The sequence below is a fragment of the Drosophila obscura genome, unplaced genomic scaffold (genome assembly GCF_018151105.1).
Source record: "Drosophila obscura isolate BZ-5 IFL unplaced genomic scaffold, ASM1815110v1 contig_1, whole genome shotgun sequence".
Taxonomy (NCBI): domain Eukaryota; kingdom Metazoa; phylum Arthropoda; class Insecta; order Diptera; family Drosophilidae; genus Drosophila; species Drosophila obscura.
This window is the reverse complement of record NW_024542679.1, coordinates 294,955-322,720: the sequence shown is the minus strand read 5'-3', so window position 1 is coordinate 322,720 and position 27,766 is coordinate 294,955. Positions and strand designations below refer to the sequence as shown.

At 45.8% G+C, this 27,766-nt stretch overlaps 1 protein-coding gene across 37 annotated transcripts in view; it reads right to left on the bottom strand.

The window, feature by feature from the left end:
• LOC111072361 (CUGBP Elav-like family member 4) overlaps positions 1–27,766 on the bottom strand; it is a 285,345-nt gene that overhangs the window by 104,789 nt on the left and 152,790 nt on the right. For 9 of the 37 annotated variants that reach the window (XM_041591599.1, XM_022364167.2, XM_022364169.2 and 6 more), the window contains exon 3: positions 14,227–14,268. The exons of the other annotated variants lie outside the window; for them this stretch is intronic. In XM_041591599.1, the coding sequence (XP_041447533.1) occupies positions 14,227–14,268 (42 nt within the window). The remainder of the gene's footprint in view (positions 1–14,226; positions 14,269–27,766) is intronic. 37 annotated transcript variants of the gene reach the window in all.

Here is a 27,766-nt window from a genome sequence, read left to right as displayed (position 1 = left end):
AAGTTAATATCGTATTGGGATTGCGATTTCGATGAGTTTCAGATTATGCGATAATTATACGGGCAGACGATGCTATTTGTACTGGTTACCCCTCAAATTCAATCAACATACTGTGGGGCGGCGGAATAGAACCTCTTCATAAACACCTCCAAAAACACATTTGACCAGCGAAGCATTTTCAAGCATTTAAATGGCACTCAATATGCAAGCCCATCTCCTGTCATGTCCTGTCTCTCGCTCTGCCCCACTCTCTCTCTATCTCTCTCTCTCTGTGGCTCTCTCTCCTCTGCACATTTGCGCTCATTGCCTTTTACCCACGACTGGGCAGCCACATCCTGTGCCGCTTCATGCATCATTAAAGCTTAAATCTCACCCAAGCGACCCATGTCGATTCTGGCCAGCCAACACTTAACGTTCTCCTCCCTCGTCCACTCGTCCACTCATCCACTCATCCGCTCTGCTCTGCTCTCTCTTTCTCTCGCTCTGCTCATTCCCTCTGCTGTTGGTAGTGGGATCTGGGACTGGGTCTGGGTTTGGGTCTGAAACTGGGCCTGGGTTTGGGTTTGGGACTGGGACAGGGCTACGTGTTGTGGTCACCTTTCGGTTTATGGCAAATGAGTAATATTGCCATGCCGGAGCACGAAAAATCCCATTAAAAGACGTTCAAATGAAATGCATTAAAATAAAACTTAATTGAGGGCTTTATACCGACTCTTCGAATCGAGTGTCCACCCGCCTCCAACGCTCCAACGAAAACCGCAAAAACCCAAGCAAATCAATAACCAAAAAAAGGTGGGGATACCACAACGGCTCTCCTCTCTTCCTCTCTGCCTTTCGCAGGTGTAATTTATTTGCACCGCACACAGATGCAAAAGGGGGCGGCTCTGGCAACGCCCCTGGGCTTCCTGGCCTTAGATTGGCTCATCAACAGTGGGCCCAGGGCAAGTTGGGGGCAAGGCGAGGTCCTGGGCTCCAGGAACTGTGCCTGGGCCTGGGCCTTTGCCTCTGCCTGTCATTAGCCGCATGGAAGTCTGTCGTCTCATCGCCTGACGCTTGTCGCATGAATATTTTATAATCAGCCATTAGTTTGCGGCAATTGAAAATGATTGAAGCTTTTAACTGCAAAATTCAATTGCTTTATATAACCGTGGGGGTAGTGGCTGGCAGAGCGGAGAGCCAGAGCCCTTCTCGTATTATGAAATATTTAATGTCATAGTCGGGTCGGTTCTGCCCTTCAGTGTGTGTTTGTGTGTGTGTGTATGTGTGTGTGTTTTTTTTGGAACAATCCATTAGTCGGAGGCAAGTAATTAAAATTGCGATTTATGCACGCGCATGGAACCGAAATTTTGGGGCCTCTCCTCGGCTCTTGTTTGTAATTCAATTATGTTAATGATTGGACAACATTTACCGTATTTACATTAATGCATAATGAATGAGTGCAGCAGTTCCCCGCGAGGACATGGAGACGAGGAGTATGGATGGACCAGCAGACAGTGCGCCTAAATGCAGGCTGCACTTTATTTTTGGCTGGTTGATTTTTTAATCGTAACTCCATCGGAGTCCCCCCACTAAACAGGGCGGTGGCACGGCAATTAAGTGCATTTCACTGTCTGACCAAAGGCATGCCGAACCACTCCCATCCCAACACCCCCTCCATTCCACACACTTTTCTGTTTCACATCCCCTCTCGCCATTTCCCACTTCATCACTCTTGGCCAGACAACACACAAATGCGCTTTTGCCTTACTCAAAGCTCAGCTGGATAAATTAAGTGGTCGATGAACTGAAGCCTTGTGGATTTTATATACAGGCGATGTCGACGGCAGCAGCACCATGTTGTTGACAGTGATGCGGGGGGCAGGCACAGAGAGTGAGACAGAGAGAGCGAGAGAGATAGAGAGTGGATAGTGGAGTGGAGTGGAAGGGTGGGTGGGTGGTCGGGTGACGCCGCAAAATTTAAACCAATGTTTAACCGAAAAATGTTCATTTAGTCGCACGTTCTCCTCTCCTGGGGGATGGCCCCAGCTCTGGCTGCTCTGGCTGCTCTGGCTGCTTCTGATGCTCCTGATGCTCCTGATGCTGATGAATGATTGATGTGTCGTGGTTTAATAAATTGGAAAATGTTTTCAGCACAAGTAATGCTCGGAGCAGCATCTCAAAGAAGGAGGAGCCAAAGAGCATGCAGGCAGGCTGCTTGCTATCCATTATCTGCGCTGAAAAGCCCGCAGCAGCAGCTAGCCCTGGAAAATCCAACAAACACAACAGAAATCAGTGCAACAGCAAAAGCTGAACTGGCAGGCGGCAGGCAGGCAGCAGGCAGCATTCAATGATGTCCCGCTTTGCCTTTTGGCTAATGAACTGCTGGCAATTTATGGAAGAATTTCCTGGAAAATTGAGGCACCAAGTCAAAGCATTCTCTGGCAGCCACATGAGTGCCGAGTGCTTTCACTGCACTTCTCTGAGTTCTTCTGAGTACGCTGAAACTTTTCGTTTATTTTTTTTTTTTTGACTGCCCTTCTAAGGCCTCTCTCTCTCGCTCTGTATCTGCACAAAAGGCTGGCTAATTATTACCGCCAGCAAGAGCAAGACCAAGAGCAAGGATTGCCACTGCCGCCGCCAACCTTCTTTGGCCGTGTAATTAGCGCACATAATTTGAAATTTAAATGTTGCCAAAAGCCGAACGAAGCCTTTGAGAGTCAAAATGTTAATTAAATCTTTCTCTCTTTTTTTTTGGTCATTCTCTCTGCTGTTGGTGGGGGTGGTGGTGTGTGCTGCAGGAGGAATCAAAAGATGCCTGCCTCGACACAATTACCCTTGGCAATTGCTTATGACAAAGTGTCTGTGTGGGGGTTGGGTTTGGTGCTTGGTGCTTGGTGTTCGGGGTTTGGAGGGGGAATGAGATACTGCAGCCACAGTTGAGAGTCGACAGGCGCCAGTGGCAACGTTAAACCGCAAATTTTAGCGCCCCAGCATGTCCGAGAGAGGGCCAGTGGGCCACTGGCTAGCCGCAGTGTCGCCGCCTACGCATATGCAATGGCCAAAAGTGCCAACTTGGCCAAGTGCTGTGTGTACTGTGTGTGCTGTGTGTTGCTCTCCGTCCTTGTCTGCCTGCGTTGGGTGCATGGACCCATAAACTGCGTTAGTTTATGATGCCAGAGCGCTAAGTGAGCAGAGCGAAGTGCGCTGAGACAGCAAGCGGATGGGACACTGCCTGGCTGACTGGGAGATCCCACCCATATCCAGTCAAGCCGTAAGTGCCCATCCCTTCCCCCTCTATGCAATTAGAATGCGGCGCATTGAACCAGTCCAAAGCCGAAGCTTTCCGCTCTCTTCTGGTCTGCTCTGTTCTGGTCATTCCTGTGATGTTCTTGTTGTTCTGTTTCTGTTTCTGTTCCTGTTCTGCTCTGTTCTGTTCTGTTCTGGTTTCCCTGCATTCGCTAGTCGAACTCCATAAAACGGAACAACGAAAATGCAATTAAAACTACGTTTTATGGCTTTGTTATGGCAGCAGTCAGCCTCCACTAACCTCCACTGCCCCCCTCTACCAAAGCGAACCACATGAAGAGCTATTTTTATTATGCTTTCTCCACTCGGCCAGAGACGACGACTACAACGACGACGACGACTACGAGGATGATGATGATAGTTTGGAAAATGGTTTCGAATTGAGTGGGTTCCCCGGCAAGTTTTGTTGATAGAAAAGTAATATTTTATGGGGCTAGCCGGAGGGTGAGAGAGTGTGGGCGAGTGGGATAACTCTGCTTATTGAAAAACGCAGCTTCGCTTTGCTTCTTCTCTAACAAAAATCATCAAAGTTTTATGCAAAAGTTTTTCCGATTTTTTTTTTTTTTGCTCTCTCTCTCTTGCGGCATACAGATACGGGTAGTCGGCGCACTGCGAGATACGCTGCTCAAATTTGTCACTGGCAAAGCACCTAAAAGTAGACAATGTTGCCTCAAGCATCTGTCATGTGTGTTGGTGTGTGTGTTGCTGGTACAAGGGAGTGGCAGCAAAGGGAGCTTTCTGCGATAGAGGTAAAAGCAAAACAAACTAACGAGCAAGCAAGCAAAACAAAAGCTTGTAGCTCCAGCTCCTTTTCCTGCTGCTGCTGTTGCTGCTGCTGCTGCTCTGAGGCTGCTCTGTGCTCCTTCGCCAACAACCTGCCATAACTGCAGCTTAATCAAAAGTTTTTCACTGCTTCCAGAGCCCAGGCAGAGAGCCTCAGCTCCAGCTGCAGTTACAGCACTAGTTCCAGCTTCAGCTTCAGCTGGAGGGCAAACAACCAACCGCAACTGTAGCATCCATACTGCCAGCCACACCCACACCCACACCCTGCACTTCCCCTTTTTTGATACTAATCAGTGGCTGTTTCTTCCATTTTTTATGTTGTCTGGGCTCCACGCTCTCAATGGGAAATATCTATATTCTTTATGTATCTGTGATGTATGAAATATGGCATCTGTACATATATAATGGTCCGCTCTGCGGATGGGTCTGTGGGAGTTTGCAATTAGCAAGTGGCAATTAAAGTTGGTCGGAGTCTGGCATTGAACCCACACGACGACGAGCAGGCAGTGAGCAGCCGGTAGCCGGCAGCCAGTGGCAGGCGTGGGGTAGGTGGAATGTTTATTGGTTCATATATGTATATATATATATTATCGAGGGCCAGACAACAGATTGGCCAGCACGAGAGCTGTTAACCAACGGCAATGGGCAAATGAAAAAAGAGTCCATTAAAAACGTCGAATCTTTCGTTAGAAGAGTTCTTAGCTCCAGAACCAGCCCCAGCTCCAGCTCCAGCCTCAGCTCCAGTCCCAAGCTTAAGCCAGGAGACCAATGCCACACACCTGCCCCCACCTGGGCGACCCAACTCAAAGCGTATTTCATTCAAGACACGACACTTGACTGTCGTATGACACTTGAGTTCCTGCTCCTGTCCGTCAGCTGCGGTTCACCCTCCCCCGTCCTGTCCAATGCCCACAAAATATGCAAATAAATTACTAATAACCTCAGAATGTAACCCTTACACGGAAGCAACGCAACGGGGAAGGGCAGGTTAGGACGAACGAAGAAGGAAGAGTGAAACGGTTGCCTATTCCTGATTCATAATTCACATTTTACGCCGCAATAAACAAAAATGCCTAAAATTATGCAACACAACGCCCGTGGAACAGTGCTGAGTAAGTCATAAATTATGTAAATTTAATTTTATTCCCCAAACCACAACAAAACCTATACTACCTATACCTATACAGTATACATGTACGTATACCTATGCACACTTGTACACGTGAGTGGGTGCGCCACCCTCAGTCAAGTCAACCGCAAAACTGTAAAGCGCGAGAAAGGGGGAAAAAAAGGAACGTTATTATTATGCAAATAATTAATGGCATGTAATTATCTAAATTTTAGACAATTAGAAAAAATTAACACACACACCGAAGCAAACGAAAGCAAAGAAATCGAGAGAGAGAGAGAGACAGGGACAGGGGACACAATGCCAAATATTTATGACATTTTTATTATGGCAAAGAAATGAAAGTAAAAGCATGTCCGCGTCCCTGTGCTTGTCCCCCCGGCTTGGCCAGGCCGCGTTTCCGTTACACATTTAACGCCATTTTAACGCATGCTAATGACCGGCTCGGCACGGTTCGAGCCCTGTCCGTCCGCGTCCGGCTACAGCGCCACGAAAATGTTCTAGGGCGACTAGGGGAATATGGAACAAGGTGTAGCCTTTTTGAAAGGTTTGCCATTAATTAGGCAAACTTTGGGGGCCAGCGTCAGACAAACATTAGTTTTGGTAATTTATTACCCAACCAAATGCCCAGCGAAAGCTAATCAATACTTTTGGGCCTCTCAGCTCCAATCCCGCTCCAATGGCAGACGAACCTTTTGCAGAAATTACTAATTAGCCTGGAGAAGACGGACGCCTGTCTGACTGTCTGACTGACTGTGTCTTGTCGTGTTTGTCGAGCTGTGTGTCATGGCATGGCGGCTCTGAATTATCGATTGCGATTGCGTAATGTTTGGACTGACTTTAAAATTCGACTGCCCGGCATCTCGTGCCGCCTCAAATATATATATTTTAATTAAAACTCCGGCCGGTGGTTGCTTGCCGGTTTTTGGTTCCTCTTTGGCTTCGGCTTTGGCAGAGGCATAAATTTAATGCCTACGCTTTTTGGGGCGATGACCCATTTGATTGCTTTTGGCTGGAGATTGGTGTTGAGTGGGTGGTGTTGAGGGGGGGGTGGCATTAAAAGCCTAGCCTACCTTTTGGGCCAAGCAATCGAGAAGCAGCTTATGTAATTTTTTGCTGCATACCAGCAGGCGTGCTAGAAATGCTACAAATTACATAGAGCCACCACACCCACACACCCACACCACCAAGAGCAGAAGAGTCGGCAGATTGGGAAGATTCAGAAGAGGCTGGGCCCAAACAACGCACTCAACTGTGAAAATGTCTGTTAAGGGCAACAAACACGCACTCATGTGTATTTGTGTATGTGATTCTCTGTGTGTGTGTGGGTGTGTGTGTGTGTGGGATACCTTGGCTGTCAACAGGATGACAGTATATATATTAAGCATATATATCCACCCATACATACATACATATATATATATATACTCCTGTATGCTGATGTACGAGCATAAGGATTGGGCATATAAGTATTTACACACGGACCCCGGCCCCGCCCCGCCCCGCCCCGAACCGCCTTGGCCGGGACTGTCAATTGAGCTGGCATGTTGGCAGCCTCTTGACTTTCAGTCTAATGTGAATTTCCCATAAGCATGATAAGCATAAATATCCATTTGGACAGGCATAGCAAAAAATTTGATTGAAATATTGCCCAGTCAGTCTGGGTTCGAGCCTCCTGGCCACGACACACTCCTCTTCTAATGCTTGGCACGTATTTTAATTGATTCGTGCCACACAAGGAGCTTCAGTGGGAGGCAGTACTCGTGCCAGTACTCGAGGCAACAGCTCCTCATTAAATGACATGGAGCAGGCGCCGCTGCTCGGGTTACAAATTGAAAAACTCATGCCAAAAGTAAATCAATGGCAATGCAAACATTCCGATGGGGAGGGAGACGACTGAGAGACTGAAAGACAGACAAACACGCAAACACAAACACAGTGAGAACGAGGACCAAAAGGATACTCGATATTTGCTCTTCGGGTTTGATGTCTGATGATGATGCTCCATTTATTATTAACTTGAAATGATTTCGGGCAGTCAGTCCACAGTCCACAGTACCCAGTACCCAGTCCACAGTTCCAAATCCCCAGGACCGGGCTCTGTGGTCCGTACTGCTCGCTTGCTGAGGTGACGACGCAGCGATTGAATGCACGACTGCATCAATGGCAGGCTCGCTCCTACATGAGCACTGCATGTGCCCTGCCCACTGCACCTGCCCACCCCCTGGCAGTACTCTATTTGTATCCGTATCTTCTGTGTATCTGTGTATCTGTTTCCCTGCACATCCGTATCTCTCTCTCTGTGTGTGTGTGTGTGTGTGTGTACACGTGTGAGTTCAATTGGAAAATCGTGTGCGGCATACGGCAGCGTGTTTTTGTAAATAGCAATCGCGTACGTTTCTCAGCAGCGGCGGGTTGCCTGCCTGCCTGCCTGCCTGCCTGTACACTTGCAAATGTATCTGTGAGATACATTATATGTAACTCATATCTCAGCCAGATCCCTCAGCCCAAACAGTTGATGAAATCATGGAAATTCATATTTTCATATTAAATTTAAAGCACAGTGCCCTCAGGTACAAGTATGGCTAAAGCAATGGATATGTGCAGGGGATTGGATGCGAACAGGGCATGGCTAAATTAGGGTAGGATTGGTGTAGAATATTGTATGAAATGGCCAGATATTTTATGCAAAAAAACAAAAGAAAATTGTGATAAAATGATGCGTTACAAATGACACAGCGGACAAGTCCCTGGGCTTAGATCTGACATCTACATATTTGAAGACTGCCTGCGTATCTCTCCTTGCCATCTGCAGCGCTATGAACATCTCTTTAAATTCAATTTTCGACTAGCAAATTTTGTTTGCTGTGCATACAAAAAAAAAAACGAAGAAAAAAAACAAACAAAAAGAAAAAACCGCTTAACATCGCTTTGAGCAGTGCAAATAGCATGCGAGTACCATGGCATATAGCGCATGCAAATGACAACAAGACACACACCCACACATGCACACACATATACGCACACAGGGAGAGAGTGAGTGAGAGAGAGATACGTTTAAATGGATTTGTGTGCGCATAAGTGAAGTATATCTTTGTAATCTGAAATGCTCAAGGCGTGCAAATATTCAATTTTAAATATGCAGTCCGTCCCGTTCCGCCATTCCAAAACATGAGGAGTAAAAATGGAAGAATTGACAGCAGCAGCTCTCTCTCTCTCTCTCTCTCTCTCTCTCTGTGTCTTTGTGTGTCTCTCTCTCTATCATCATCTGTGTTTGCATCTCTTTCTGGTTGCTGCAACTAAATGTCATAAACACAATGTCATGACAACTTTTGAAATTTGAATTTCAAAGCAAAAATGTCTCCCATTTATTCATTTGCTTAGTCATTCATTGCCATTTATTTTATTTGCCATGCTCCCTGGGCGCCGTATGAACCAAAAATTGGTCCGTGTCCATGTCTCAATTTACCTCCTGCTCTGCCTGCTCTGCTTGCTTGCCACTCCCCGCCCCGCCCTGCCATCCAACAAACGCAAATTCCTTGCGAGCAAAAGTTCTTAACACATCTTTGATCTTGATGGCTGTCAATATGGCAGCAGAAAGGGAGACGGACCGGTCCGACCGTTCCGGACCGGACCGGACCGGACTGAGCGTAGCGACCCGAAAATTGTATTAATTTAGATTTCATTTAGTTCTGTCTCCCCCGGCTGTCGTCCTGTCTCTTGGGTCAAAAATAGTTGCTTCCTTGGGTCCTCGAGCAGCACACACACAAGAACTTGCCCCATCCATAGAGCAAGGAACAACTTGATTTTATGATCAAAGAGGCGCACATATTAGGCCGCATTCAGCTTTAAAACTTTAAGAAGTGCTCGCAGAATCTTTTTTTCGGCCTATTTCATTATCGGGTGGGTTGATTCCGCATCTGTAATTTCTGCTGCCTGTCCGTGGGCAGGGGCTAGTTCTCCGAGGGGTTGATTGCAATTCAGTGTCTCATTTTTTTTTTCCGGCTTGCCTTGTTATTATTTTAATAAGCAATTTGCTGCTGCTGCCGCTCAAAATGCGAGCACGTGTCCCCTGACACGGTTACGCGAGAGCGTTACGAGAGAGTGTGTGACCAAAGTAAACAAAGAAATGGGCTTTATGTAACTTCATATATATGAGAGTGGTGGGACGGTGATAAAGTACAGGGTGCGCAAAGAATTTAATGGGGAAAAGCCCGGAGAACGAGAACGTGAATGAAATAACTTGATTATCATCTGGCAGAGATTTGTATCTTAAGTCCGACTGTTACTTTGGACCGATGTGGCACTTCCCATGTTCATTAACAGCTTTCTCCTTTGTGCTTTGCCCTCTCCCCTTTGCCCTGTCACTTGCCATCTCTGCCAGGGATGCCGATCCCTGACACACAGATACTGCGAGTCCCACTTAAGCCTCAGCGGCAAGAAGAAAGTTTATTAAATGTAAATTTATAACACGCACATGTGGCCCCTTCATGTCAAACGAAAAACAAACAAAAATCAAGTTTTGCCTCTCCAGAGGGTAAAGGAGAAATGGGGGTAAGGGAAAAGCCTCAGCTTTTCTGGAAGCTCTCAAGTGGAGGAGCTCTGCTCTTTGGCAGAGCCATAACTTGAATAAATATGCAAACATTTCGTCACATTGCGCCTACACCCACTTTTAATTTAAGCCCACTTAACACCTCATAAAACAGGCTACGTTCTGGCTGAATAAATGAATGACTGAATGAGGAACGAATGGCTGACTGAATGACTGAATGGCTGAGTGAGTAGAGGAGAGAGTGAAAGTGAGTGACTGACAGTTGGAGAGCTCTGCTGCTGCTGCTGCTGCTGCCTCTTCCTCTACCTCTGTTTTATATAAAATACAATTTTATACATTTTAATTTTTACATTTAACAACTTCCATGCAATTAGGTCGAAAGGGTTGGCGTTGGCACTCTTTCCCCTAACCCCATCCCCCATACACAGTCCTTTAAAAAGCCACCCTTCTCGGGGTTGTCTCTCTCTGCTCGGGCCGCTGGCTGCTGGCTGCTGGTTGATTGCTACTTTTGCCAAATTAAACTTGAAAGTTGTAAAATTTCCCTTGTCATTGGCAAGGACACGTGCGTGTCAAACTCCCTGCCTTCCACCCTTTATGTGAGCTGATGCTCAGAGAGGCACAATGGGAGGAACTCAGATTTGAATTGAAATGTAACCAGAAAGAATGGCAAGGCCGAGAGGTGTTTCGTCAAGTGATTCTAGGGAGAATGCAGTTTAAATGCCCCTATGACTATGGCATTGCAATGTCATTGATTTGTGCTGCTTGAGGGCCGAAATTACCTCAACAGAACTGGCACTGAAGTGCTGCTGGTGTGGCTCTGATCTCAGGCTTCATTCACAGCCCATAACAATCGCTGTTTATGCTGATTTTTATGCCCCCTCAAGACACACACTTGCCGCCAGGTCTGGCTATGAATAAGCAAGTAAGCGAGGCAGGGGAATCCCATTCCCCACATTCAAATGCTCTGCTGTCCTGTCCTGTCCTGCAGTGCTTTCTGTGCCCACTGCCGGCTGCTTATTTGCCATGTAATCTTAAGCGACAGGCATTTGCTTACTTATTTATGCACTCTCTCTCTCCCGCTCCCCGGCAAACATATACTCGTACTCGTACTTCCCATAAAGGTTGCCAACTTAAAAATCACAATGGGGCTTTGACTCTGCCATTAGATAAGAGAGAGAGAGTGTGAGTTTTGGGGAAATCCCACTTTGGGGGTATCTTTTGCTTTATTTTTATGCTCTTCGTGTGAGATTTTTATTGTGTGTACACACACAGTGAGGGAGACACAGAGACAGTCGCTATCCGAGGCAGCTATCTTTGCCACGTTTGCTTTTATTATTTAATGGAGCACAAAATGCATTTTGCTCGCCTGCTCCCCTGTTCCCATTCTCTGCTGCTTAGGCGTGCGGTTTTCTGCCACCTCCCCCGCAAAGGCCAGCGCATCTGTGGGCCGGGGGTGGACGGGGCTCGTCCTCGTGCCGGATCAGGCAGGCATACAAAATTAATAATTTATATATGAAAATGTGCGTTAAGAGCAGCAAAAATGCTTCGAGAGTGGAGAGAGTTCACTCGAGAGTCTGTTTACCCAATTGCTTAGCAGCAATTCAGACGGGCAATGTGGAGAGGGGAGAGTGGAGAGTGGAGGGATGTGGAGGCTGTTTTTGCCAAGGTCATAAGTAGGACTTGCCGAGATTCCATTTCCTGCCGACTCTTTTCTTGCCGGGGCATCGTTCATCGTAATTTGCTTAATAAAACGCGCGGTGTGGCATATTGCATAAAATATAAGCCGAATTTCCCTTTGTTTTTCTTTGGCTTCCTTTGGCTTTTTGGGGGCAATTTATAAATTGCCAAACAGATTCGTTCCTCGAGCATCTTTCGCTGTCGCTTTTCATTAAAATCAACTTCACTGAATGCCAGCGAATGTTGCACTTGGGGCGGTGTCTGAGTGGAGTGGCTGTTATGTGCATAAATTTCCCCAGACCAGACTCTTGGGAGCTGCTGGCTGGCTTGCTGGCTGGCAAAAGGCCTGAGCTAGGAGTATTTTTTATGTCCAATTTATGCATATGAATGTTTATGGCAGATCCAACGGGGGGTGGAGCAATTACCATATGGAGGTGCGCCACCTTTTTGCCAGTCGGTCATGCCCATTGCTACCCCTTTTTGTTTGAAGGTAATCTCTAGGTCGCTCTTTTGCTCTGTTTCCATTCACATCCACATCCGGCAAAAGTCAATTGAAGTTGTAATGAGAATTGAAATGGCTAGCAATTAAAGATGATGATGGCGCCGTCGCACCTCACTTCGGGCCATTTCCATTACAGCTTTCAACCCCCGCCCCCTTCCGTTCCTGCCTGTCCCGTTGCCTTCCTGGATTGGTCCTTCCTTTTTCCAGTAGGTTTACGCATGCCGCAGGCCCAAACACTTTGCATAACATTAAGCAGCTTCAGTTCTCTTTAGTTCTGGTTTTTTTTTCGTTTTTTTTTTTGTATTCCGATTCGGATTCGCAGCCCTGCTCTGTTCTTTTTATTTGCGGGTCTCTGTGGTCGACCGCAGCTCCATAAAATATGCACCCAGAGTGGAGTGGAGTGTTGCGGTGTGGTGCGGTGCGGTGCGGTGCCGAGTGCTTCACAACAAAGTGAAGTATGCAAAATGGGAGAGAGAGTGAGAGAGAGATGGGGATGGGGAGTGGCAAAGCGCCTAAAAGCATATTTCAATTAAGCTATCACCTTGAATTATTCTCACGAGCACACAAACAGTCGCATACAGTTCCAGAACCAGAAACAGAACCAGATCCAGACACACACACACACCCTGAGAGTTCTGCCTAAAAGCAGACTACATTTTTTTTATTTTTTAATTTTAATGTTTTCATTCCCCCGCCAGCAGACGCAGTCGAGCCAAAGAGGAGGAGCAGCAGCAGCAGCAGCAGCGGCAGAAGAAGAAGAACGTTAAAACCGCTCGTCAAAAATTTGCATTTAAATGAGGCGCAGAGGCGACTGACTGACGGGCCTCGTTTTCCCTGTCACCCACCGACCCACCCACATACCCACCACACATTCTTGGAAGTGGAAATTTTTATGATTGCGGTGACTGCCAAATTGTCAGTGGATAAATGTGTGTGTGTGTGTGTGTGTGTGTGTGGATGTATGCCGTGGAAAGCTGCAAGGGTGTGTGTTTGCATAATATGTAAATATTCATTATGTCCCCCTCCCCCCGTGTGTATGTGTATGGGTGAGTGTGATTGAGGTGGGGTCAGTGAATACAGAAAAGTCATCAAAAACAGCCGTATCAGGACAAGCAAAGATAATCCTTTCGATATGTATTCAGCAGTCAGTAGCAGTCAAATCGGAGCAGAGCTTTTTTTTAGTTTGTTTCTTCTTTTATAATTTAGCCCAAGGAAGAAAACCCCTTCGCTTTATAGCCAAAATGCAAACAAAATTTCCTTTAAATTAAGTAAAATTTATAGAATTTACAAGCAGAATTCTGCTTTAACGGCTTAAAGTCGGGCAAAAAATTACAATTAAAAGTCAATTTCGGGCACACAGAATACACAACAGAAACAGGAACAGAAACAGAAACAGGAGCGGGAACGGGAACAGGGCCACGATGAGCAGCAGCAGCGTTCCTCTGTTTGTTGGTTATGCAAAAATTTCTCAGCTCCACATACACGCACACACACACACCCATGGCTGGCACTGGAGGTGGGGCTCATTCATCGTCATCCTTCATCCTGGGCTTTCTCTCGCCCTCTGCGCTCTGCGCCGCTCTGGCTTTGGCCAACAATTTTTGGCATAAATGCCATAAACAGTTTATTTAGCAACGGAAAATTAACTGCAGAATGTTGCCAGACCCGTACCCGTTCCAAAGGAAAAAGATAAAAAAAAAAAAAGAAACAAAACTGTGAGAGGAACTGGCAGACAGCCGTGGGGACTGATGATGCTACCCAAGTCAACCCATATATACTCGCATGTGGCAGCCATCACAGTATTGCCATTGCCCCCGACCAGGCCAGACCAGACCATACCAGACCAGAATGCCACTCGACGCTTTATGACGTTTTACTTCATGTGCAGCTTCATAATTAAGTGACTCCCAAGGCGGCAACGAGGGAAGAGACACAAACACAAACACACAGACAAAAACTAGCAGTGGCCGGTGGGGGTAAAAACAGTGGAGAGTGGCAGGGTCAGGGGAAAGACACACTCAGGGGAGCTTTTAGTTTTGAGCCACGTGAGTAGCATCATCGCTTGGGCTTCGGGCCATAAAAACAAGCCCCAAACGAGGTCAACTGAGGGCACTAAAATGCATTTGCTTTATATTCCTTACAATATATGGTATGAGTAGAAAGTAGGGGTATATGAACAGGATGATGGGTACAGATAGGATAGATGGGCGTGAGGTGTGGGGATACGGATACGGATGCGGGTCTTATACAGCTAAAGATGAATATAAAGAGTGTTAGCAGGTCGTTTTGTGTACTTACTAATTTGATGGCTGGTGGTATTAATGGATGATGGCAACTTACCTGGAAAGACAGATAAGGGAGAACACGAAAAGTTTAATTTTATGTGTGGCGTGTGGCGCGGAAAAGGGAAGGGCTCTTGGGCGCACTGGGATAATTGGCTAAAACTATAATTATGTCATAATCAGAGGGGTGGATAAAACTATGAAATATAATCCAATCCAGCTGGGACACAAACTGTAATTAGGTCTGATGAAAGATGAAAGCATTTAGGATCAAATCAGCTTAAGGACGCTCCGTTTCGCTCTCTTAAAGACTGTCACGCTGCCACTCTCAAGTCTGCTGGAAAAATTGATTATCGACAACACTTTAACACGCCCAAACCCAAGCACATGGCCCAAAGTTTGCCGAGGGCAAAACCAAAGAAAAAAAAAAATGTCATAAAAATTCTATTTTCGTATAAAATTTCGAAAGTAATCTAATAAATATTGATTTTCATTCGTCATCGCCACGACAGAGCGATGTCGATGGCGATGGCTACGGCGATGGCGATGGCGACAACAACATCATCATCATCATCATCGTCATCATGAGCACCCACAGGGGCCACAGGGGGCAGGCGTGGAAAAGAGTCGTGTAACCCTACACGTGCATAAAGAGAGTGAGTCCAGGACAGGACAGGGCACGACCAGGAGCCAGGAGCCAGGAGAGGACAGGCGTAGTCAATAGTCGTTATTTGATATAGTCGCCCGACCAACATGATGAAACGTGCCTGGGACCGCCAACGCCGCCGCTGACCAGGACACGGACACTGACTAGGAGCAGGAGCTGACCGCACGTAAAGGGAACGGTATGGAACGGAACGGAACCCATCGCTGCAAGGGATGAAATCATGCGCGCAACTCGTTTTTGGTCAAGCATGCCACTGCCACCCCATGTGGAGGGGGTGGGCACAGGGCTGGAGCTGTGGGGCAAACAGTTCATTCAATCATTCAAATGTCCTTTGAACTATAAAAATACATGACACTAATAAAGAAAACGAACAAATGACACGACACTCGCTCGCTCGCTCTCTCTCTCTCCCTCTCTCTCTCTCTCTTGTCTACTCCCTGAAGAAAAGTGAATAGGAAGACTACTGCCCAAAAAGTGCTATTTAGAGCAATTTATAAGCATACTTCGAGTCGCCCCTCGCTTTCCGGCACACGACATTTGACATTTACGAGAGAGTCCATTGGGGCACTGAGAAGGATAGGATCTCCCCTTTTCCTGTTCCTGTTCCTTTTCCTTTACCCAGCACCATAAATGTTTGTATTGCTATTTATTGCATTTTTATGTAAAATGCCGCTAACGGTAAACCTATATACGTACGTCTTTGGCATCTATTTTATAGGTATTTTTTTTTTTTTTTTTTGGAAAGTTGTTTACGAGGCCACGAGAAATCGAATTGGGGAAATGCTCGAAGCCCACGCGAAATGACAAAAATTCAAGCAATTAAAGGTAGGCCAGACGGGGGCAGAGGAATGGAGAGAGATGGCGAATAGGATAGGGAAAACTCCATGCGCTGATTTTTACAAGCATTTTCTATGCATTCACATCTAGGATTGCATACTTTTCGAGGCTTTGCAATGATTTATCTAACATCTACCACGTCTGCACCACATTTTTATGGCCATATGCTCAGGCTCTTTCCCGCTTCCCGCTTCCCGCTTCACGCTTTTCCTCCTCTACCCATTCCACATAACAATCGGAAAAGCCACAACAACTGGCAGCAGCCAGTTGCTCGGCCGTGCCCGGTCTGGTCCGCGTCCGCGTCCAGGTTCAGGAATACGAACGAGCACACAAATCAAAACAACGCAGAGCGCCTAAAAAGCTGCTAAGGCCAATGCGAGCTGCCAGAGAGAGAGAAAAGGACTTGCTCTCGGTATGTGGGGAGGGGGAGGGATGGGCAGTAAACTACATGAAGGCTTTCTTCTCTGCGTCTGTGGCCATGTAATCTCTGCTGACCATAAAGATTTATAGACTATTGTGTGTCGTTCACGTTGCCGACGTCGTCGCGGCAGCCGCAGCAATGAAAAGGAAACTTTTTGCAACTTAGCGCCAAACTTTATGCAATAATTTATATATATTGGGCGCGCGAGCGCTTTGCCCATATAAAATGGCAACGGTAAGGGCAAAACAAAACCCAAATGGGGGCAAAAAAAAACAAACAAAAAAAATATCTGGGAAAAACGCAATGCCGACGACCTACACAAAAGGCAATACACATAATGGTTGCAACAACAAATGGAGTGGCAACAACAACAACAACCAGTCCCCAGTACCGTGAAGGTAACGCGTGTAGCAATAAGGTTGGGGGGAGGGTGGTAGGCTAGCATGAAGAAGGAGAGGAATTTAAAGAATAAAATTATGTTTATCTGCAAGTCGAAGCTATCATACTCTAGAGTCCAGACAGTCGTGTAGTTTATCATCTAGATAGCGTAGAATCAGCGCAGAATTCAGTCAAAAATTTTATTAAAAAACTTTGTATTAAGTCAAGGTACCCTTTTGTGTATTTCTTCATCAGCAAAAAGTATTATTTACTATAGCTTCGTATTTAAAACATTTAATATAATTTGTAGCGTTAGGATATAGCATGAAATAAAGGAATAAAATAACGATTATTATTAATGGGAGATTTTTGCAAACATTTGGTAGATAATCGTCATAAATTAGATCATGTCTCAGCTGGAAAAACTGTTGAAGCTCACTCTACTTCGTATCGTGGAAGTTTTAAGGTATCCCATCCAGGTGGATATATATCTGACAGCTACTTTTAAGCCTTCCAAAATCTCTAACCAAATATGGAGTACCCTGAATCTACCTAAGCGTATCCAGAAACGTTGCATGGACTGGCACTGGTTCCTGGTTCCAGGTTCGGCGTTGGCGGTGGCGCGATAAAAAATTAAAAACTTGCTCCTTCGATACACAGCTTAGGTGTAAGACAGGGAGACAGAGAGAGAGAGGAGGCTGGCATGGTGCGGCAGAGTGGAGGTTGCAGCACGCGAGAGCGCGCCAAGTGTAAAAAAGAAAAACTTTTCAATGAGTTTTTCCTGTCGGCGGCGGCGTCGTCGTCGTCGGTTATGAGCGTGCCCCTCCGGATTCTTCCTCTGGCGGTTTATTGTTGTTTGCGTTTTAAATAGACTCGAGTGCTCTTGTTGTTGTTGTTGTTGCTGTCCTTGCTGCTTCTGCTGCAGAAGGAGCTGCCGGTTGCATTCATTGTCTGAAGTGCGTTCGCTACTTTCGCCCCATTGTTGTGGGGGGCAGGCAAGGATGCTGGCTGTCCTCGGGACTCGAAATCAATCGATAGTTAATGGAAAATCGTTATTAATGAAAAGTTTACACCCAGCACCCTCTCTGCCCTGCCCTATGCTCACTCCTCGTTTTGGCAGCCAGCAATTGAGCGCTCACTGAGCCATGGCAAAATGCTTGATAAAGTGCAGAAGGCAATAAAAAAAAAAGAGCAGAAAGGGCCGAGTGGGGCGAGCGGACGAGGAACCAGAACGAGCGTGAGACCAGAAAGAGAATGCTACATTTAAGTAGCAAAGTTTCCTCTCCTCCACTTTTTTTTCGTCGTAATTTCATTTGAGTGTGAAAAGTTGCACGCACATGGGGCAGGAAGGCAGGCGGGCACACGGACAGGCGGTAAGGCAGACGTAGTTGGAAATTGCGGCAAATAAAGGCAAACCCTCCGCCCTGCAACGCTTTTTTGTTGCTGCATATTTTCCAGCGCATAAATATTTTATGCATGCAACAAAAGCAGTCAAAACACAATGGCCAAAAAAAGTAAGCACTGCAAGAAGATGGTCGGGGGTGCGGGTTGCAGGCGCCGAGTTGTTCTATCTGTTTGTGAAGCATTTGCACCTCTAACAAAGTTGGGAATATTTTTTGCACCCCGAATAAGGGTAGGGTAGGGGTAAGAGTGCGAGTATTTTTTCTGATTGAGGAGTCGAGCCCGCAAAAGTTGTCCCTTCTTTTGGCACTGCTCCTTCCTCAATAGTTTAATGGCAGTTTAAGTAGTTTGACAGTCAGCCTAGAGCCGCAATTGATTTGGCACTCAACTCATTCCGGCTAAATCGCCGATAAGGCTGGCTGCCACTCTGGCCTCTCTCGCCCGCTGCTGCGTGATCCATGTTCCGCTTGGAATGGTTTTGTAATCACATCAGTGGAGGCGGAGCACGAGGAAGGCCAAGGCGTTGCACAATTTTTTTGGGGGGCTGATTTATTGCAACAACAAAGTTTTATCATGCATATTTTATGCGTGTAAATGTTGCCGTCATAAAAGCAAGAGTCCTGCCACACACACACACACACACACACATGAGTGTGCGTATGGCTGTGCCAAAGCGTGTTCCTGCCTCTTCGTGTAGATGTGGGCGGATGAGGCTTGGTCTGGAAATGGATTCCCTTTTTTTTTATGCGTACGAGTTGTAATGGCGGCCAATAAAGCAGCCATTCAATGGCAGCAAATTGGCATTTTATTAGCGAACCCATTGCCGGCAATCTTTTCCCACTCTCCCACTCACCCACTCACCCACTCTCTCTCGATCTCTCTCTCTCTCTCTGCATGGCACTAATTTGGCTCGGCTGGGGCTCGGCGTACTTTGGCGCGTATGTCATAATAAAAATGAGTGTTGAAAACTTTTAACAAACGACAAAATACCAGTCGGAGGACTGCATCGATCGATAGACTCTTTTGCTCCTCTCTCTTGCTCGCTTTTGGGCGAAAGGATGTCCTCCCAAGTTGTGCTTTGAGGTCGTCGCCGTTGCCGCCGTAGTCGCCGTCTAAGGCAGGGCATAACTCAAAGTTTACTCAAGTTACTTGCGCCAGCGACAAGACAGAAAACTTTGTACTTTACATCATTAAAAAGTTTCGCTTTTCTCCTTTTTTTTTTCCAGCGCTCTCTCTCTCTCTCTCTCTTTCTCTCTCTGTCTTTCTCTCTCTTTCGCTGTGTTGCCTTTCTCTTCAACTTTCTTTCCATTGACTGACTCCAACTCTGATTGTGATTCTGGCTCTGACTAGGAAGCTTAGCAATTGACAGTTGGCCATCAATCCACGGGGAGATGGTGGGGGGTGGCAGTGGATTGCTTAATTTGTGCGTTACACAGGAGACTCCCATGACCGCAGGCCAGGCGACAAAAGATGAAAGGACTTCTTCCACTGATTGCGCTGCATCCATCAGCCTTCAGCCTTCCGCCTTCAGCATGGGAGCATCACAAAATGTTGCATACATTTAGGCGTGAACTGAAATTCCCGTAATAAACGAGCGCGTAATGGAAAAAAAAAGTCCTCTCCTTCGTCTCCTCCTCGGAGTCTCCACTACAACAAATAAATAGTTGCAATGCTCAGTTTCTGGTGGCTCTGGTTGGCTGTGCCTGCCACTGGCCACATGCTCGGCTAAGGGTTGGGGCCTCCCGAAGGGGAATACTCGTAGGTTGAGGAGGAAAGGGCTGAGAGCCGGGCTTGGGCTTGGGCTTTGGCATGGGCATGGGCATGGGCATGGGCACTTCCCCTGGCTCATAGTTGCCAGTAGTCGACGTCGTGGTGGTTGCCTTTTTGTGCCCATGCGCATGGAAAATAGTTGCACAAACTTGCACACAGCAGGCAAAAAACGATAGAAAAAAACGAAGGTATGAAATGAATGGAAGGCAAAAAAAAAAAGAAAAAACATATAACCGGAAAACCAGGAAGGAGGAGCTCCCCAAGCTCTGCGAAGTGTCCTGTCCTGGCCTGCTTTGTGGAGCTCTTCCATGAGTATTTGTGTGAGTGCTTCTCGTTGTGTGTGTGTGTGTGTGTGTGTGTGTGTTAGCTGTGCATTGTCACTTGGCTAGTCCCCACCTCCACGGACTGCGAGTACCAGAAAGATTTGCATAGAACTTTTCTGGCTGGACAGCACATGTGGCACTGTCGTCTGGTGGTTGGGATGGGGCACAGTGCCGGGCTGGGACTGTGGTGCTGGTGCTGGGGCTGTGGCGTTAAAGTGTTGCGCTGTTGCGCTGTGGCAATTATTAAGTTTTTCCTTTTCTTGCCGACAATTGCAGTTGTTAGCCTTGTCTCCCTGCCCCTTTCTCTCTATGAATTATGTGCCGGGGCACGCAACGCTGAACACAAGGCGGCATATTAGTGACAATTTAGCGGGGGTGTGGAGTCTCCCGTGCGGTGGGGTCATAGGTTGGGTGGGGGGGGAGTACATGTGCGTGGAGCGTTAAATTAAGCCAGACAGGCAGACAATAGAAAGAAAATGAAATGCCCGAAGGCAGAGATTAGTTAGCGAAAGGCGGCAAATTGAAACTGCAAGGATGGAGATTGAAGATGGCAGATTGAAAGTGTTGCACAACGTGTTGAGATAACACAAAAAAAAAGGGGATTCTTTCAGAGCTGACATATATTTCTGATTCAACGGAAACTAACAAAAAAGAAGCTCTTACAGGATTAGAGAATTCTGGCAATCGAAGTTAACCAGAAGCACCGGAGTGCAGCTAACCCTGACTGCAAATAAGACTTAAATATGACTTACTTATTGACTGTCAGTTTGATCCTAATGGAACCATTAAAAAATAGTGCAAATTTTAAGTGCCTTAGAACACCCACTCATATTCCTAATTCAACCTATTCCAGTCTATTCTAAGGTCTGAAACAACGTAAATCAAAAGGAATATAACATCATAAGAGATTGGCGGTATCCTCTCGCTTCTATTTAGGATGTCCTACTCCGCTTTGTGCCACTGCTTCTGGATAAATGATGCATATGCATTTCTCCATCTATCTCTATCTCCATCTCCGTCTCTATTTGCATCTGCATCTGCAGCTCTGCATGCCGAACTGAAACTGTGTAGTCGTGCGAGTGTGCGAGTATCTGTGTATCTGCGAGTAACATGTGTCATGTATTTTTTATATCCCTGCCAAACATCGTCTTTATGCTTTGACAAAATGTATACCATTTGCATATCCTCAGCTGTTGCGGGTCCATGGCCCCCACCACCACTCCCCCACTCCACCACTCCCACTCTGCTCCGATTGCAGCGGCGCGTTTCGTGTGTTTTTCCCTTGAAAAATGCACCAAAAGCCAACGAACTGTAACTGGACGTCGTTTTCATCAATATCAATGGGTGAAAATCTGCCCAACCCCCACTCTCTCTCTCATTCTCGTTCCTTCAGTTCAGTTCAGCTGAGTCCAGCAACAGAGTTGCAACATATGCTGTGCTATGCTGTGCAACAGAGAGGTGGCAGATGGGGCAGAACCACCAGCAGTGAGGTCTGGGTGTGGACAGCAGTGCTTTTGCAATACAACGCATCATTTTTATTGTTTGTCGGCTGCAAGAAAATAGCAACAGCAACAGCAGCAACAGCAACAACAACAGCAGCAAACGTCTATTGAAAATAGAAAGGAAAATGCTGAAAGGCAGACCGCCAGGGACGCCGCGGCGTTGACGGGGTTGGATGGGGTCGGGTCGGGGCTCGTCGAAGGCGGAATCCGTTTCGTGCTTTTGTATTTTTGCACCCAAAAATAGAAAAATGCAACAAAACCAACACACACAACACACACAAAACGAGAAAAATAAGTTTTCAAATGCGCATTGAAGTGGCGGCGGTGGGTCTAATGTACCCGAAGGGGGGTGGGGTTGGCGGAGTGGCTGTGGGTGCTCTGGAGGTTACAGCTTCCCGATACATTTCTGAGTTGTTTTGTTCCTTCTTTTTTCCTGCTGTCGGTTACAATTCCTCAATAAGATATGCACTTTGGCTGCGCAGTTTTCGTTTCGCTGAAGTTCGGGAAAGGGAATATCGAGATAGATGCATGGATGGGGTTGATTAGGTTAGAGGATTTGTCAACAAAAGTTGACAGTTCTTCAAGCCATCGATTCGACGGGGCCACCCCTCCAGCACCCAGGCACGCAGGCACCCGCACCAACAGCCGCATCCATTCAGCCGCTAACGACACTATCAACAAGCCCCATAAACAACAAGCACATTTAACTAGTGTTCACTTCACTACCTAATAAGTCTCAATTAAATGTACATAAAGCATAACACCTTGTAACATTTGCATGTTTCAACCAACCAACAAACAAACCCCCCGCCGCACCCCGTGCTGCGCCCCCTCGTGCTGTTTAGCCGAACAACTTTCAAAAGTTTCAGCACGCAAACCTCTAGCAAACGCAGCAGAGTACAGGTACACGAGTATACGATAAAGCAGGAACAACGACAGCGGCAACAACCAACCATAAAACACCTGCCCAGCCCCCGGCCAGAGGGACACTGTCATTCTGTCAGTGTGTCATTCAATCATTTGCTCATTACTAAAGTCCCCTGACATTGTCAATGTCATTTGGGAGCGCTGCTTGTTCATAGCATAGCGAGTAGCATGGCAGAGAGGGATGTACTCCAACTGAAGGAGGGTAAGAGTAAGGGTGTTGCAGGTTCTTTATGCTTTACTTAACCTTCAAGTAAGGGTATTGCAAGTTCCTTATGCTTTACTTAACCTTCAAGTTCTTTTCGCATTTTCCATATGATTCGATGTCTCATTTAGTGTTCCCATTGACTTGGGCCTGTCTCTCCACTGGCACCACTCACCCATTGTGGTATCTCGTTAGGATTCCCCCCTGCAACATGTCATCCCCTCCACCCGCTGCTGGAACATTGCATGCGTGCGTTTCAAGTGGCTGTTGCTGTTCGGGGCCGCTTCCTGTCGTAAATAAAATGAAATTCGCTTTTGGCAACTTCCTTGCCACAACACTCCCTTACAGGTTTTCCACCCCTGCCGGCGGCACCCCTTAATGAATGCGACATTATTTTTTATGAGCTGTCAAACACTATTTTCCATACATTTCTTCTCTCTCCGTCTCTGTCTCCGTCCCCGTCCCCATGCCCAGCCCCATCTCCGACAGGTTTTTCTTCTGTGTTTGCCCGTCGAAGACCGTTCCGAGTTTCCTTTTGCCATTTTTATTTATCGCCCTCGAGTGTCTGTGAGTGTTCCTGTGTATGTGTGTGTGTGTGTGTGTACGTGTGCGTGTGGTTATTGTTATTATTTATATTATTTTTGATAAATGTTTTTGGGAAATTTGTATTTTATTGGTTGTTTATCGACAATTAGCGGTTTTGTTTGCCGAGTTTTCCTTGGCATAATGTTAACATTGTGCCCCGTCTCCCGCTCTAACTGAATGGTTTTTCCTCTCTCCGAGTGGGTTTTCCTCTCTCTATTTTTTGTGTGTGAGTGTTTGTTGATTTATTGACCAAGTGGAAACAACAATAGGAAGGATAAGTTGAGTTCAAGTAGCTATGAGAGTGGAAGTATAAGAGGAAACCACAATGGCAGGAAATAATTAGTGGTGAAGGAAATTTAAAATTTAGAAATATGGGAAAAGAACATTCTGTTGCGCCACATAAACTATAATAATCCGATATACAAAATATAGTCTTTCCCAATCGAAAGAGAGCAAAGGCCCAAGCCAAAGGCCTCTTTCATGCGGTTTTGCACTTTTGGCGAAATACATTAAACAAATTATGCATAAATGTATACGGATGATGGTGCCACCACCCATCCCACTCCTGCCACAGCAACAGAGAAATATACAGAGAGAGCAAAAGAGAGAAAGAGAGGAAAAGGCAAGCATCTGGAAAATGTGTTCACATGACGCACGCAGCTGCCGCTATGAACTGTGAGATTTTCTTTCGGTTTTTCTTTGCTTTTTGGTGTTTTTTTGCGCTTTTGTTTACATTTCGATTCAGCTATTTTGAGAAGCCATAAACAAAAGAAAGGAAAACGTGCAGAAGCCAAAGGAAAAGCGAATCGAAAGCAGATGAGAAGTGAAGTGAAGGAAATCGGAGATGAGTCGGAAAATGTATAACTAATATAAATGCGAGTATATACAAGTGCGAGCACAATATACATATGTATATAGGGAAACCTAATGAGCTGTGCAGCTTTTGAAGTTGCCTCATTACGATGATCGAATTGAATGGAATCGCAAATGGATCGATAGTCAGATGGAAGACCCACAATTAAGGCGGGCAGCCATAGATAAGACCCCAGAGAGCAGGGGGCACCGTGGGCACCATGGGCACCATGGGCCAGGGATACGCTCTGGGGTGTGCGTTAATCACGCAAGTAATTCCAATGCCCCGAACAGACCCGCACCCTCAACCGTGTTGCCCGCTCTGCCCTGTAGCGATAAGTTTTCCTTTTTCACTCATTTTCTCTCTCTCTCTCTGTCTCTCTTTCTGCCTTTCAGGGGGTGAGGGTGAGTTTTTGCTGCTGTTGCTGGCACAAAGCATAATCAGCGCTAAACATGCCAAGCACAACAAAAGAATGCAAAAGAGAATGTGGGCGAGGCTGTGGCTGTGCTTCAGGGGAGGGTGCAGTCGGCCTGTGTTCCCTGTTAACAAAGCTATAAAACTGTCACCTATAATAATCAAGAGACGCCAAGGCGCAGAGCCAGTCGCGTGGCTTTTAGCATACATCATAAAAACGCAAATTACTGCAGTCGAGCATAGCTTTATTGGGTTCCAGAAAGGCTCTCCTCCTCTCATTAGAACCAACGAAATGAGTCATTCAATTTTCTTTTGGGCAATTAATCGAATTGATTGGAAAAAAAATCGCACGACGTTTTTCAATAGGGAAGCGAAGTATTGCAAGAATTATTTCATTTTCTAAAGGGGCTTAAGCACCCCCTGGATTTTTTAATTGCAATTCCTTGAATTTTGTTTATCTTCTATCAAATAATTCGAATACAAAAACTCCTAAAAAAAACAATATTACGAATTCAATATATCTTTAATATATAAATTTTTCTTCAATATATCAAAAATCGAAACATGACTACAAAAAAATGTATTTTTGGCTGCTCAATTTATGGTTTAAAATGTTAAGTTTCCACTACTTCGTTTTGCTTACCCGCCCACTACGATAATTCCCATTGGCAAACAACTTTCCACCTCCATTGCTTTACCCACTCCTTGGGCAGTATTTATGTTGATTAGGCCGAGCAATTTGCCGACTTAGGCAATTACCAGGCAAGCCAACAAAAGGCGTTGGCGCTTTTCAATATTTATACGCTTCGCCATCCAATTTCCCCCATCCAAGATCCCCTTCCTAATGGTATGTAAATGCTTGACGGCTTACAAAACCCAAGTCCAAGCATAACAATGGCGGGGAAGGCAAGCAAAAGTCAAGGAAAAGGCGACCACAACCCGTTATTATTATTGTTGCATACGTCAAGGCGCTGGCTCTTTGTTTTCTTTTTTGTTTCTACCGCTTTGTTTTCCCAAGTAATTTGCAGTGGCATGTAATTTAATAGCACTCACTATGTGAGTGTGTGTGTTTGTGAGTGCCATGGCGCTGTTGAATGCGCCCCCAGGTGGGCAGCGAGTCAGGAGTGGCATGTCAAAAGGTAAATTATGCCAGCGGCTGACAAGACAGAGACACGGCTCCTTTGGTCTCCGGTCTCTCCTTGTGTGGCATGTGGCTGTGGCCAGGCACCGTTCAAGATTATTGGTTTCAAGGGTAAAATTATGAAATGAAGTGGAAAATTAAGTGTATGATTGTGCCAAGTGCTGCGGGAGAGTGCCTACTCGAGGGGCTGACGATGGGGATGGCGTTGAGTGAAGCAGAAGAGGGTTTTGAAGGGTAAAGATGAAAGAGGATTGATGGGAGCCACAATTAAGAGGGGGTTTGCATGGGGCTAAGTATTTTACAGACACGAATGTTGAAAGAAAGATACAAGTTGGAATATATTTGAGAGCAATTACTGTTATTTTCCTACTTTAATTTCTATATAATCAATGTTACTTTCAGCATTCAATAAATAAACTCAAATGGCAGAAACTATAAGCAACTTTTTCAGGAACTCTCCACACATTACAACCCCAGTAAAATATTTGATTGTTTGCTGTGGATTTTTGTACTTTAATAATCAATCAATTAGAAAGTTTTCAGCATCTAAGATATCATTATATCCCCCACTACAAAACTTTTAAGGTTTCCCTTTGCCATTTTCCATTTAACAGCATTTCCCCTATCAAATTATACGACTTTCTTGCATGGAAATGTCTTAGCTGGCAACTTTTCTGTGTCCTTCACTAAATTCATTGTACTGACAAGTCTCACCCCTGCGTCCGGGCTGGGCTCTCTATCTGTGAATGACAATGGAAAACTCACTTGCTGGCAACCGAGAAATAAAACTTTAAAAAGCAAGTTCGTGTCTGAGTCATAGCCCAAAATGCAATCGCACTGCTCGGAAAATGGAAGGGAGAAAGGACCCCAAGAACTGTGTCAACGACTTTGCTCCACTTAACCATTTAACGAGCGAGTTAGCCAACACGTAATGCCAGCAGCAAAGGGATGTGAAAAAATTCAAAACAAGTGGCACAAAAATATTGAACAACAATAGAGAAAAGAGACACAGAGGCACGGAGAGAGGAACCCAGGGGGAGATAGAGAGAGAGAGAGAGTTTCTCGATAAGAAAAAGCAACAGAGAACGAACGCATGTTTCATTATAGGAATAAGCAGAGCAGAGAAGAGACAGAGACAGAAACAGAGACGGGGCGAACATCCCCTGTCAAGGATGAATGTAAAAACAGACAGAAGTGGAATAAGTAGGAAGTGGGTGGTGGATGAGGAACAGGGCCAGGACACGAGGACACCAGGACTCGGAACGCACGCACAAAGCACAACAAAGAACGCCGGCGACGTCATCTAACGCCGCACGCACAAACGCCCGACCGACCGCCCACCCACCTCTTGTGACATTATGCCACCCCATACCATCCCCACACGATGGTAGTAGCACTAGCACCCGATCCTAGACAGCCACCACCATAACAGTGAAATACACAATGAAATTTACGCAATATCCTCCCAAGTAACAGACTTTTCTCTGTAATAAAATCAGAAAATAGAGAATAAAGAATAAAGAAGTGTAGAGCACAGAGTGAATAAGAGGAAAGAGGGTGACAAGCGGACAACACCAACAACATGTGATAAAGCAGTCAGCTGAAAGTGAAACAGACAGACAGATGCAAAGAGAGACGAAGGCAGGGAGACAGAGAGAGAGAGAGCGGACTGTAACGCAACAGAAATATATGTAAATCCGATTAGAATTTAAGTTTTTCGTAAATTTCCCAAAGCTGGTGGACAACTTTAAGAGAAAGAGGTAGTGGGATAAAGCAGCGAGAACAGGCAAAGGGAAAATACAGTGGATAAATCAATAGGTAGGTGTATGATTTACTTTAGAAAGTAGAATGTTCCAATCTATTGGGTAACAGAAAGGCATAGATAATATTTGAAAGGAGTTAAGTGGTCACCTGAAATCTAGAAATATCTAATAAGAGATTGGGGGACTGTTAAAAGTGTGGTTCAGTAATTAAATAGTTTTTGAGTAGTGTGGAAATTCGAATGTTTAGCAAAGAACTTAAGAAATTTGTTTTATAGAATTTTTCAGAACTTTAAGAGTTTAAATAGGTAAAGGGAAAAACATTTCCACACAAAATCTTTCACAATTTCTCAAAATATACTAGTTCAAACGTTT